The following is a 12,871-nucleotide window of genomic DNA, read 5'->3' on the forward strand; positions in this document are numbered from 1 at the left end:
GGGGGTGGGGAAGCCAAGGGGCTGACCCCAGGGAGAGTGGGACCCCAAGGACCAGCAGGCTGACGGGGTCCCCAGGGAATGTCTCAGAGCCGGGTGAGGGCACCGGCCTGCAGAGCTGTGACACCCCGGCCGAGGTCTGGGAAGGGGGGACCCCAGGGCTGGGACAGCAGGAGACCTGAGCGCCTGTCACTCACCGCTGGGACTGCCCCGACTGCGGGGGGCTGGTTCTCGTACTCTGGGGGGGTCATCTCGCTCCGCCTGGGGGTCTTGCTCTGGTGGCCTTAACCTGGGGGGGGGAATCATCAGAGGTGCTGGAATTGGGGTGCTGGCTCCCAGCGCCCCCCCCTGCTCTAATCCACCAGCCCCCCCCCCCCCCCTCTCAGAGCTGGGGATAGAACCCAGGAGTCCTGGCTCTCCGGCGGGGGGGGGGCTGTTACTCACTGAGGAAATAGACCCCGACTCCGACCAGCACTGCCCCCGCTAGTGACCGGATGACGATCCCGGCGATGGCTCCAGCAGAGAGAACTGGACGAGGGGCGTCTGGAGTAGAGACTGGGGGGGCGGGGGGGTGGGGGGAGGGATCAGACGGTTCAGCCACAATCCCCTCACCCCACTCCCTGCAGCCCAGGCCCCCTAGCACCGCACTGGGGCCTGCAGAGGGAGAGCGCCCCCTACTGAGCCCCCACCCCCTGCTGCACAGGCACTAGCACCACTCGGGGGCACTGGGTTCCCCGTATAAACAGCCACCGCCCCCCAGAGGCAGCCGCATCTCTGTGGCTGGGTGATGCCGGCAGGGCCAGGGGCAGCGCGGCCGGGGGACGGGGCTGCAGTTACTCACAGGCCAGTGTCACGGTGCTGGGCTCGCTGCGGTTGGTGCTGACGGGGTTCCTGACCTCGCACTGGTAGGTGCCGGCGCCGGCGTCGCCCCGGGTGACACCCAGCACCGTGAGGGTCCGGTTGTCAGGGGACAGCACCAGCCGCTCACTGGGCACGAGGGACGACCCGTCCCGGAGCAGGAGCTGAGCCCAGCAACGCCCAGGAGACGCTGACAGGCAGAGCCCCCCCTCCCCCGATGAGCCGCCCCCACTGGGCCTTGCTGGGGGGCTGGGTCAGGACCCGCACGCGGGACCCCGGCATTCGCCAGCCCCCAGCTCTGGCTCCGGGCGCCGGCTCCTGCTCCAGCAGTGGCATCCTGGGCCAGCTCCCACTGCCCCCAGGTCAAGCGCTGACCCCCCACCCAGGCTGGATTCCAGCCCCCGGTGCCCCCCAGGACCAGCCCTCCCCCCCCCGCACTGGGTCCAGTTTCAGGGACTGGTGAGTGTGACCCCAACAGTGTCCAGCTCCACCCCTCCCCCCCCCGCTGCAGAAAGGCCCGGGGGGGGGGCTGGATCTGGGGATTCCCGTTGCAAAGGGCCCCACGGTGACATCATGAGCCCCACCCCACCCCGTAGGCGCCAAAACGCCAGGCCGATGGGGGAGGGGGTATTCGTGAATTTAGCAAAGCGGCTATAAAAGAGCAGGTGGGTCTGAGCCCCCCCCCCCCCCCCCCGTGATACAGGGGTCTTCCCAGCATGCACCAGGGCCCCTAGGGGGGTGGGGGGGCTCATCTCCGCAGCTGGTCGTACACACCCCACTGTGCAGCCTGCAGCTCTGGGGAAACAGGGAGGGGTCAGAGACACCCTGGGGGATGTGGGGACACCCCCGCCCTGGGGGGGCCAGACTCTGACAGCCCCTCACCAGCCGGGCTCATCCCCGGGGGAGACGCCCAGAGCCCCATCGCTGGGGCGGGGATGGCGGGGGTGGGGGGACACGGACGGGGTCAGCGCAGCTCCCGGGGCTGGCACTTACCATAGACGGGCAGATGCACCGTGATGTAGAGATCAGGACTAGTCCAGCTCGCTATCAGCACCGTGTAGTTCCCGGTGTCATTGAGCGTTAACCCCGCGATGTTCAGGGCGCAGCCCGGCCCCGCTGTCTCCCGCCCCGTGTGGGCCGAGCCGTTCTGATGAACGGGAGGTGTTAGTGGGTAGTAGGTGAGGATCCGGCTGTTTCCATCAGTGCTGATCGCTGATCGGTACCACATGCAGGACACGAAGCCCTGTGGCGGTGGCTGCGGGGCCAGGCTGACACCCCCTCCCACCACGGGGCTCGGCGGGGTGAGGACGATGGTCACTGGGGTCTGGGCCGGCGCCGGCTGGAGGCAGGATCCCAGGACGGAGGCTGCGGGGGGGGGGAGAGTCTCAGTTGGGCAGCGAGAGGCCAGGGCGTGGGGGGGTCAGTCGGGGCCCCCTTCCTATCCTAGGGTTACCACCCGTCTGGGTTTCCCCGGACAATTCCGGAATTTCAGCTGTAAATGGCCGTCCGGGGGGGATTTCTAATAAGGTAGAAATGTTCGGGATTTCCCCCTTCCCCTCATGCAGAGTGCGGCGCGGCTGATTGGACGGCTGGGCCTGATTGAAACCCGCTCGCAGCCACTGGGGCCTCTAGCAGCCAGAGACCCTCCCCCGCTCCCTCCTCCCCCGCAGAGCAGCGCCCCAGTGTTTGGCTGCACGAGGAGCCCACAGCTCCCCCTCGGCCGGGGGGGGGGGGGAGGCAGGGGACGGGGGGGTTAGATTGGTCGGGGGTTTGGGGGGGCTGTCAGGAGAAGGGGGTGTAGAGAGCGGTTGGGGCAGGCAGGGGCCAGGGAACGGGGGAGTTAGATTGGTCAGAGGTTCTGGGGGGGCTGTCAGGAGAAGGGGGTGTAGAGAGCGATTGGGGAAGGCAAGGGACAGGGAACGGGGGGGTTAGATTGGTCGGGGGTTCGGGGGGGCTGTCAGGAGAAGGGGGTGTAGAGAGCAGTTGGGGCAGGCAAGGGACAGGGAACGGGGGGTTAGATTGGTCAGGGGTTCGGGGGGGCTGTCAGGAGAAGGGGGTGTAGAGAGTGGTCGAGGCAGGTAAGGGACAGGGAACGGGGGGTTAGATTGGTTGGGAGTTCTGTGGGGGCTGTCGGGGTTGGGGCAGTCAGGGGACAGGGAGCAGGGAGACTTAGGGAGTAGGGTCCTGGGGGCAGTTAGGGTGGGGGGGGGACAAGTAGGATTTAGGGGGATTCTGAGGTGGATGGGAAGTGGGGGGGGCGGGGCTAGCGTGGCACCCCGTGTCCTCTTTTTCGATTGTTGAAATATGGCAACCCTAACCTCTCCCTGTTCTGACCCTTCCCGCAGGCTCCCACCACCCCTGGCTGCTGCGGCCTGGTGTGGTTCCTCTGAGGCAGTGGTTCCCAAACTGGGGTTCATGAACCCCTGGGGGTTCATGAAGTGTTACAGGGGTTTCTTGGGAAAAAATTCCCTAATGGCGGACAGAGTTGTCCATAGGGACCCCGGGCAGCACGGGGCAAGCAGCCCGGAGCCTCTAGACTTCCAAGAGCTAAGCAGCTCAAAGCAAGCATATCGATCACACTGAGGAAATTTAAACTTCAAAACTCCTTATAAGAAATGGAAAGGGAGGTGGCCTGGACTGCTCAAGACCTGAGTGCTTGTGTAGGAGGAACTCTTTGAGTTGGCTTCTTAAATACGTTCATGCTGTTTCGCATCTGATACTCCTTGATGAAACATAGGAGCCTTGTCTTATAACAGACTTATTCAAAGTGATACAAGCTACGAAAGTGAGATCCTGGAAGAGTGTTGCCGTTTTCATAATGTAATAAAAATACTGTAATGATAAATAATAATTAATAATAAATAGTGTGTAATAAGCATGTCATAAAATCACATTTTATATTTCCAAGATCACTTCTTTTTATAATTTATACTCAGCTAAAGGAGAAAATCCCTGGAAATATGCATTTTTAGGATGGGGTTCATGAGACTTGACATTTTAGTGAAAGGGGTTCACAGGTTGTTAAAGTTTGGGAACCACTGCTCTGAGGGGATCTAGGAACTGAAAGTGAAAAAGCCTCCAGCCGGCCGGGCCCATTAGCACAGCAGTGAAACTGTTAAAGAGCCATTGAGGGGTAAGGAAGCCATTTCACAGGTATTTGCCGACCCCCAGGGATACACTGACAGGTTCTGAATTTACTGACAAAACCAGCTGTGTGTCACTGTCATAGTTACTCCGAACATGTCACTCTGCAGGACCTGAGTTTAAAATTTGCTTTAAAGATATTTCAGTCGTGTGTGGCAGAAGATTATAAATTCACATCTCTGAAAAATCCTTGCGTAGATTTTTAGATGCACAATCTGAGTATTCGTCTTGAGCCTTAAACGCTTGGAGCTTCAGACATTCAGTTTTCCTAATAAATCCTTCAAAAGACCCACCCCCCCTTTTCTAAAACACACAGGCGAGCCCGGGCTGCCGTCGGGCACAGGGGCACCAGTTTAATAATACTGCACAGGGCCCCATAAATCCTAAGGACGGCCCGGCCTGGCCTTTCAGAGCTCGGTCCCCGACTGGGGGAACCTGCCCCAGGCCCCTGGGGAACGGGACCCCCAGGCTGGGGCTGCACCAGGGACACAGACAGCGACGTCGAGCTGGCGACAGCATCGTCCCAAACACCTTCCCCTGGACCCCAGCCCGGGCGGGGTGTGTGTTTGTTGAGCTGAGCTGTGTGTGCATTCTCTGTGTGTACGCACAGCGGTATCTCTGCGGCTGTGTGTATATGATTGAGTCTCCGTGAGTGTGAGCACAGCTGTGTCCGTGCACTGTGTGTGTCTGTATCTGTGTCCCGGCCACAGCCGTGTCTGTGTGGGTGTCATGTGTCTGCATGTGACCCTGTGCACACGCATGTGGCTAGTGTCTCTGTGCCGTGGTGGGGGTGCGGGTCTCTGTGTGGGTGTCACGTGTCTGCGGGTCTCTGCACACGTGTGTGTCTAGCTGTCGCGGAGTGTGGGGGACTCAGGGCCCTGTATCCCCGGCTTCCTGCGATTCACCGTGACTCTCAGCCAGCCAGTAAAGCGGAAGGTTTATTGGATAATGAACACAGTCTACAGCAGAGCTTGTAGATACAACCAGGACCCCTCAATCAGGCCCTCTTGGGGGGTTCAGGGAGCTTAGACCCCAGCTTGGGGTTCCCTGCGTTGCACCTCCCAGCCCAAAACTGAAAACTCCCAAATCCCTCCAGCAGCTCTCCCCCCTCCCCTCTGCTCCTCCTCTCCTTTGTCCATCTCCGGGCAGAAGGTGTCACTTCTCCCACCCCCCCTCCTGGCTCAGGTTACAGCTCAGGTACCTCAATGTAACTCCCAGGCTCCATTCCCAGGTCAAACCCGCCCGGCTCCCTGCTCCGTCACATCTCTCTCCCCTTCGAGACTGAACTGAGCGGGGTCACTCTGACCAGTGACCTGGGGAAGTTCAGGGCCCCGTCTCCGGGACAACGCGTCCGCTATCAGGTTGTCTCTTCCCTTCCCATGGACCACGTCCATGTCATAATCCTGCAGGAGCCGGCTCCACCTTAGGAGCTTGGCGTTGGCTCCTTTCCTCTGGTGCAGCCAGGTCAGAGGAGAGTGGTCGGTGTGCACCTTGAATGGGGTCCCACCCACCCGTCAGGGTCAGGTAGGTTTTGGGCACCACCTGATCTGGGGCCACCACGTCGGGCCGGGCCAGCGTCACCTCTGCGCCCGTATCCCAGTATCCATTGACCTTCCTCCCATCCACCTCCAGGGGAACAAGGTACTCTCTCCAGAGGGACAGCCCCGCGCCCACCGTATAAACCAAAAACCCCCAGAGGAGCTGGCCTGGAGCTCTCCTCCCTCCTTAGCAGGTGGTACTCTGCCAGCCCCACTGGCCGGGGAACGCTGCCCCTGGTCCGACTGGGTCTCTACCCAGTCAACCCTCTGTGGGTTCGGTCTGCTCAGTCTGTCCCTGAGCCTGGGGCACTGGGCCCGTATGTGGCTTCTCTGGCCACAGTGATAGCAGCCCATGTCCCGTGGGTCCCCTCGAGCGGGTCGGATGGACCTGACGCTGGATGTTCCCCTTTGGTGGGTGTTCTCCATATTTCCTCGCTGGGAGGTCCCATGGTGACTCTCTCTCTGCGTTGTGGTGGGACTGTTCCTTTGGGACTCCTCCCTGTTATCCCCTGCCCGACTGTTCACAAACTCGTCGGCCAGCTGGCCTGCGTGCTGCTGGTTCTCTGGCTTTCAGTCCATCAACCATCGCCTCAGGTCGGATGGGCACTGCTCATACACGTGCTCCAGTACGACTAGGTCAAACAGGTCCTCTATAGTTTGGGCCCCAGCTGTCCACTTGTGGGCATACCCCTGCGCCCGGTTGGCTAGTTGTAGGTATGTGACCTCACGGGTTTTACGCTGACCCCGGAACCTTTTCCAGTACATCTCAGGGGTCAGCCCAAACTCGCGGAGCAGGGCCTTTTTGAACAGTTCATAGTCCCGTCTCCGCCCCTTTCAGTCGGCTGTACACCTCCCTGGCTGTGGGGTCCACTGAGGGGATGAGAAACTGGAGCCTGTCTGCAGGGTCAACCTGGAGCAGCTCGCAGGTATTCTCAAAGGCCGTCAGGAAGGTATCCATGTCCTTCCCCTCCTTACGCTGGGCCAGGAAGCACTTATCAAAGCTCTTTGCAGTCTTGGGTCCCCCCTCGCTCACCGCAGCCGGGGCCCCACTGCTCCTCAGCCTGGCCAGTTCCAGCTCATGCTGACGCTGTTTTTCCTTCTCTTCCCGCTCCTGTTTCAGTTCTTGCTGCCTTAACTCGAGCTCTTTCAGTCTCATTTCCCTGTCATATTCCAGCCGCATCCGCTCCCGGGACGGGGAGCTCCGCCGGGACGATCCCCTGCTGGCCGCCGGGGTCAGGGTGTCCTCGGTATTCGCTGGGCTTCCCCCAACCCCTCCCCTAGGTATAGGTAGGGAGGGTCTCGGGATGTCCTCGGCAGCAGTCTGACCCCTCCCAGCCAGGTCAGGCCCCGGGGCCCACGCTGCATCCACCGGGCGGCTTCCCTCAGGGACAGGGCTCGGTTCATCCAAGCGATCTCCCTCTTCCAGCTGGGCAATGAGCTGTTCTTTGGTGAGCCTCCCAATGCGCAGCCCCCTCTGCCTGCACAGCTCCACCAGGTCGCTCTTAAGGCGTTTAGCATCCATCCTCCTGCTGGCCACTCGCCGGCCTGTGCTCTCCGCTTTCCACCGTTCCAGGGGGACCCCTAGTGTGCCAGCCCTTCTTCAGGTCACCCCCTCTCTGTCAGGGTCGAGCTGCAGACTGCTCCGCCCCGGGACCGCTCGCTGCGACCCCCCGGGGGACCCTGTTACTGCAACAGTCCTCCTCGCTGGTCACACACTCCTAGGGGTTAATCGCCCCCTGAAACTGTCTCTCTCCGACTCTTCAGCCCACCTGGTCCCCGTCGATCCCCCTTCGTTTTGCTGCTCCCCAGTCACTTACTGCAGGACGCGCCGTCCACGGGGTGCAGTAGATCCCACGGCTACCACCAGTTGTCGCGGAGTGTGGGGGACTCAGGGCCCTGTACCCCCGGCTTCCTGCGATTCACCATGACTCTCAGCCAGCCAGTAAAGCGGAAGGTTTATTGGAGAACAGGAACACAGTCTACAGCAGAGCTCGTAGCTACAACCAGGACCCCTCAATCAAGCCCTCTTGGGGAGCGCAGGGAGCTTAGACCCCAGCTTGGGGTTCCCTGCATTGCACCTCCCAGCCCAAAACTGAAAACTCCCAAATCCCTCCAGCAGCTCTCCCCCCTCCCCTCTGCTCCTCCTCTCCTTTGTCCCTCTCCCGGGCAGAAGGTGTCACTTCTCCCACCCCCCTCCTGGCTCAGGTTACAGCTCAGGTACCTCAATGTAACTCCCAGGCTACATTCCCAGGTCAAATCCGCCCCGGTCCCTGCTCCGTCACACAAGAGTCTCTGTGCCGTGGCGGGGGATGCGGGTCTCTGGGGCCCCAGCTCTGGCTGTCACTCCCCAGTCACAGAGCAGAGGGCGGGGTGGGGGCAGGTGCTGCCGATGGCCCCGTGGAGACGGGGGGTTTCCCCAAAGCTGCTGGGGGATTCAAACACACGAACTCCCCCTGAGGGGTCTGAGACCCCTGGACACAGGGTGGATCAGAGCGAGGGACACAAGGGGGCTGGTGCCCCCACCCCACAGCGACGGGACAGGCAGAGATGAACCAGAAATCAGCAAGAGCGAGAAAGGTCCCTGATATGGGTCGGGGTCTGTGCAGCACGACACAATAGGCCTCCCCCCATCTGTGGTCCGATCCAACCCTCACTCCCGACCTGCAGCCCCCTGCTCTCCCAGCCCTGGTCTCCCACCCCCAGCTCTGCCAGAGCCCCTCACTCCCGACCCACAGCCCCCTGCTCTCCCAGCCCTGGTCTCCCACCCCCAGCTCTGCCAGAGCCCCTCACTCCCGACCCACAGCCCCCTGCTCTCCCAGCCCTGTCTCCCCCCCCCGGCTCTGCCAGAGCCCCTCACTCCCGACCCACAGCCCCTCTACCTTCGTTTCTGCTCTTCTCTGTTGGATGCATTTGTGTCCCGGACACCGGGGTTTCCCGGTCTGACCCCCCTTCTCACCTGCCAAGAGAATCGCTCTCCAGGGGCCGCCCGGCCTGTTGGGGGTTTGCCCCATCGCCTGTTGCTGCACCAGGACCTGCCTCGAACCTGGCGGGGGGGACTCTGCACTGGGACCGGGGCCCACAGGCAGAACAGCCCCACGGGGCCCCTCCCGGCTCAGACTTCCCCTTCCCAGCTGCATCTGCTCACTTCCCCTTCGGCCACTGTGGGGGGAGGATGATTCGCTGGGGATGTGGGGGGGGGGGGTGAAGGCTCCAGCTGGGGGTGCGGGTTCTGGGCGGGGCCAGAAATGAGGCTTCAGGGCGTGGGAGGGGCTACGGGCTGGGGCAGGGGGTTGGGGTGCAGGAGGGGGTGTCAGGTGCAGGCTCCGGGAGGGGTTCCAGGCTGGGGCAGGGGGTTGGGATGCAGACTCCAGCCGGGCGGCACTTACCTCAGGCAGCTCCCAGTCCGCAGTGCAGAGCCAGGGCAGGCAGGGAATCTGAGAAGGAAGGGGTTTGGAGGAGGCCATGGGGAAGTAGCCCAGGGAGTTGTAGCTGTCATGCAGCTGTTACAGGAGGCATTATAGACAGCTGCAGTCCACAGGACCCTGGGCTGGAACCCGGAGTAGAGGGTGGCCCCGGGTTCCCCCCAAACCTCCCAATTGACCTGGACTGTGGGTTCTCCCAGAGGGGAAGGTCTCTGGGCTGTTCCCCAACCCACAGGGTGAATCTCTGAGGCAAGAAAATCCGCCAATAAGCGCAGGACCCACCAAGATAGAGGAGGAACTTTGTCACACTGGGATTAGCTGGTGTCAGAGTAGCAGCGTGTTAGTCTGTATCCGTAAAGAGAAAACAGGAGAACTTGTGGTTCCTACATGACTGGGGCAGTGAGCTCACTTGAAAAGGGAACAGAACAGGGTGTGCGACCTGGGACAAGGATTTTATTGCTTGCATTTCATTCCTGAGGTAGCCAATTTTTCCTACCCTGGGTTTGGCAGAGGACATTGGAGGACTGGCGAATCAGAATGGGACAGTCTGTATCCTCACCAGGTATTTAGGCCCTGAACTCCTGTTGAAATCGCTGGGAATTAGGAGTCTAAATATCTGGTCCAGTGACCTCACACGAGACCGAGAACCGATCTGCAAGTGCTCCAGGGCTCAGACGAGGCAGGAGAGAACGCTGAGCTGCAATAGTTTAGCCGAAAAGTCCCTGTACAATTTTCTTTCGGGCTGTAGGCACCGATCCAGCCCCTGGAACAGAATGTAACTTATCCGGTTCAGGAGCAGTATTGTAGCAGTGTTGGTCCCAGGAGGAGACACAGACAAGACGTGCGAGGTCATATCTTCTACTGGACCAAGTTCTGAGGGTGGAAGAGAAGCTTTCCAGCTTCTTGTGACCTGAAGGGCTCTGTGGGGCTTGAAAGCCAGAAAAGTTGGTTCAATAAGCAATGACCTGCCTCACCCACCGTGTCTGTATTTTACAAGTGTCGGTCACCCTGGTACCTGGAGCAGAGATCACCGCTACCAGCCCATGCAATGTGTGTGCCTGGCAGCGCGAAACGCAGACGTTACACAGCTCATCACCACCATCCATTGGCGAAGAGGGGAGAGAGCAGCGAAGAGCTGCTCCATCCGCTGTTTACCCAGGACTCCATAGACACAAACCGCCCAGAGAAGGGACTCTGCCACCCCGTCAGCAACCGGGAGAAGTACAGCTAAAGCCCTCACGGCCTCCGCTTTCCACCTGAAATCCTCCAGGACAGTTTGGGTCCTCACCGGGACTGTATCGAGCTCCAAACTGGTCGGATAATGGGACTGAACTGAGAGAACAAGACTGAGGGGGACAAGGCAAGAGGTGGCACTGAGGAGACATCCCAGCAAGAGGCGGCTTGAGGGGGATCTTGGCTGAAGCTGCAGTAGAGGGAAGTGAACTCGGGTGAGGGACCCCGACACAGCACCAGCACAGCTGAGATCATTATAGCTGGGATGGGGCGGGGAGGGGGGCTCACAAGAATTGTGAAGACCCTTCCCCGAGGGACGCCTGGAAGCGGAAAGTTTCTGCTTTGGTTCTCCCCAAACTGAACGTCCTTGAAATCCCTCTCCAGGGAAGTTCTCCCATGCAAGGGCGTGTAGCCGAGGTCACAGCTTGATCGGCCAATGCAGACTCCGTAAGGCAGCTCGGTGGGGCACGGCTCTCCCCAGCGGGGTCTCCATCCATTGTAAAGAAGCCCCACCCCATGTCCACCTGCCCATTCGTGGGGTCATTTGAAGTGAAAATGGGGTCAGAGCACATTGACGTCCCGGCGCAGGTGAACCCCGTTAGGAGCACTCCCGCCAGCCCCACGCCCGATCACAAGAGCAGAAAGCCGTGTACTAAGTGAGTGCAGAGGGGTCACTACTATTCGCTCCATTTTACAGATGGGAGAATCTGAGACACAGGAGAAGTGATTTGCCCAAAGCCACAGGGAGTCTAGTGAGAGCCAGGAACGGGATCTCGAAGCCCGAACCAGTGGAGACCCCTGCCTGCCCCCCTTGATTCTTGTGTTCCTTGTCCTGACGTCAGTCCCCACTTGGGACCCGGGATTTCAGAGGGGAGCCTCCTGCCCCAGATCTGCCATGTCCCAAGAAACAATGACTCAATACTGGGACGGCAGCAGCTTGTCCCCCGATATCGCACCACAGGAGACAACAGTGGAATGACAGCAACACACTCTGGTCGCAGGGAGAAGCAGCCGTGGTGAGCCTGAGACACCCAGGTTAGTTACAACCAGGAACCGCATTGGCATGTGCCGGGGCAGCGCGTGAGAGAAAAGCAAAGACGGAGCCACATGGGGAATGGGAGGAAGGTCTCTGGGAGACCGACAGCCGCCTCCTGCCCTTTGTTCCACAGCCCTGGGATTTACTCCGGCGCGGCTGCTGACTTCAGACAGCACTGAACAGCGCCAGCACCACCCCCACCACAGCGCCACCGATGGCATCTGGTCACCGTCCTCCTGGGCCTTTAACAATCCCAGCCTCGGTGTCCAGCCTTCGTGGGGTCAGAAAAGCCCTGCAGCGCCGTCATCCTGAGCCTGCAGGCAGGCGGGAACAACAGCTCAGAGATGTGAACTGCTCAGTGCATCTTAGCAGACGTGTTAATTCTGTACCAATTTGTGAACGTCTACATTAACTATTTCATTGCTGATCATTTTAACAGCCAACCGGTGCCTTTATCTCACAAATGGGAACGAGTGAGAAAATCCCCCAGACGATTTTCATTCGCATTTTTAATACTAGACTCGGCCGGACAATCACAATTAAAAATGGAGAGACGGCATAAAAACAGTCAAACGCAACAGCACAGGGGACACTGTACTGATCATATTAATCATTGACATAATTAAAGGCATTCACTGTTAAAACATCCCCATGGCTACCGCAAGCTCTTCAGCGTGTAGCATTTCAGCAACACAAGACAAAGGTCAGTCACATTCCCCAGCACAACAGTCCATACAGAACACGGCTGGTTTGACAAAATGGAAACTTTTTCCGAGTGTCCATTTTAAAAAGGTTCAAACAGAAATCTGAGCAAGAACAAAAACGGTTCGTTTTCAGCAGAGTTTTTTGTGGGGAAAAATTCCCAGCGTCACCAGTGATTGCCGGACTTGACGAGCACCGGATTTATTTGGGGGGGGGGGGGGGAAGAAGACGGTGGCAAGGAAGCCGGAGAATGTAGCAGTTCAGTTAAACTGGACTCTGCCGTCTTATTTATTTGATCATCTACACCCACTTCTTGTCCCATTTCCCCATGAGTGCACCAAGCTCTAGAAACACAAAGTCTCTTTTCCTGTCTGCTTGAGGCCGTCACCCCCCACTTAGTCACAGGCCCACCTCCGTATAACAACTTCAGCCGGTACCTAAACTCCCCCAAGTTCAGGACCTTCTTTTCCACAGGGTTACGTCACCAGACACTGATCTGATGCCGTCTTCAGTACAGCCTCTGCCACTCCGTGAGCAGTCAGGTGCACTTCAGCACGGCTTTTCCGTCCAGCCGTGGGGTGAGCTGGGTCTGACATAGGTCCCAGACCTCTCCCACCACCAGCAGCCTCTGAGAAGATTGGTGGTTACTCGGCGCGACAGGAACATGCCCTACTTTTCACATTCGGGGTCGTCTGTTATCTACAGCTGAGGGGTTGTTGGTGGGTTTTTTGCTGCCTTCCACTCATAGGAGAGCTCACTCCTCACATCCAGCCAACTCTCCACAGGGGTCCTGCTGCAACATTGAGGTCAAGCCGCTGTCCGATGTAGAACGCCTTGTCTATAGCCAACGAGAACGTTACAGGGAAGGGAGAACCCGGGCAGGAAGACAACAGGGAATTGGGGACACAAACAACTCGGAGACGAATGGGTAGAGTCTGCCT

At 59.5% G+C, this 12,871-nt stretch overlaps 1 protein-coding gene across 1 annotated transcript in view; it reads left to right on the forward strand.

Annotated features, from left to right (window-relative positions):
- Nucleotides 1-12,871, forward strand: part of LOC101946241 (hemicentin-2-like) — a 94,020-nt gene that overhangs the window by 15,861 nt on the left and 65,288 nt on the right. Inside the window, exon 9 of the mRNA XM_065574632.1 lies at nt 6,712-6,784. Coding sequence (XP_065430704.1) covers nt 6,712-6,784 — 73 coding nt within the window. The remainder of the gene's footprint in view (nt 1-6,711; nt 6,785-12,871) is intronic.

This window comes from Chrysemys picta, chromosome 20 (assembly GCF_011386835.1).
Source record: "Chrysemys picta bellii isolate R12L10 chromosome 20, ASM1138683v2, whole genome shotgun sequence".
NCBI lineage: Eukaryota > Metazoa > Chordata > Testudines > Emydidae > Chrysemys > Chrysemys picta.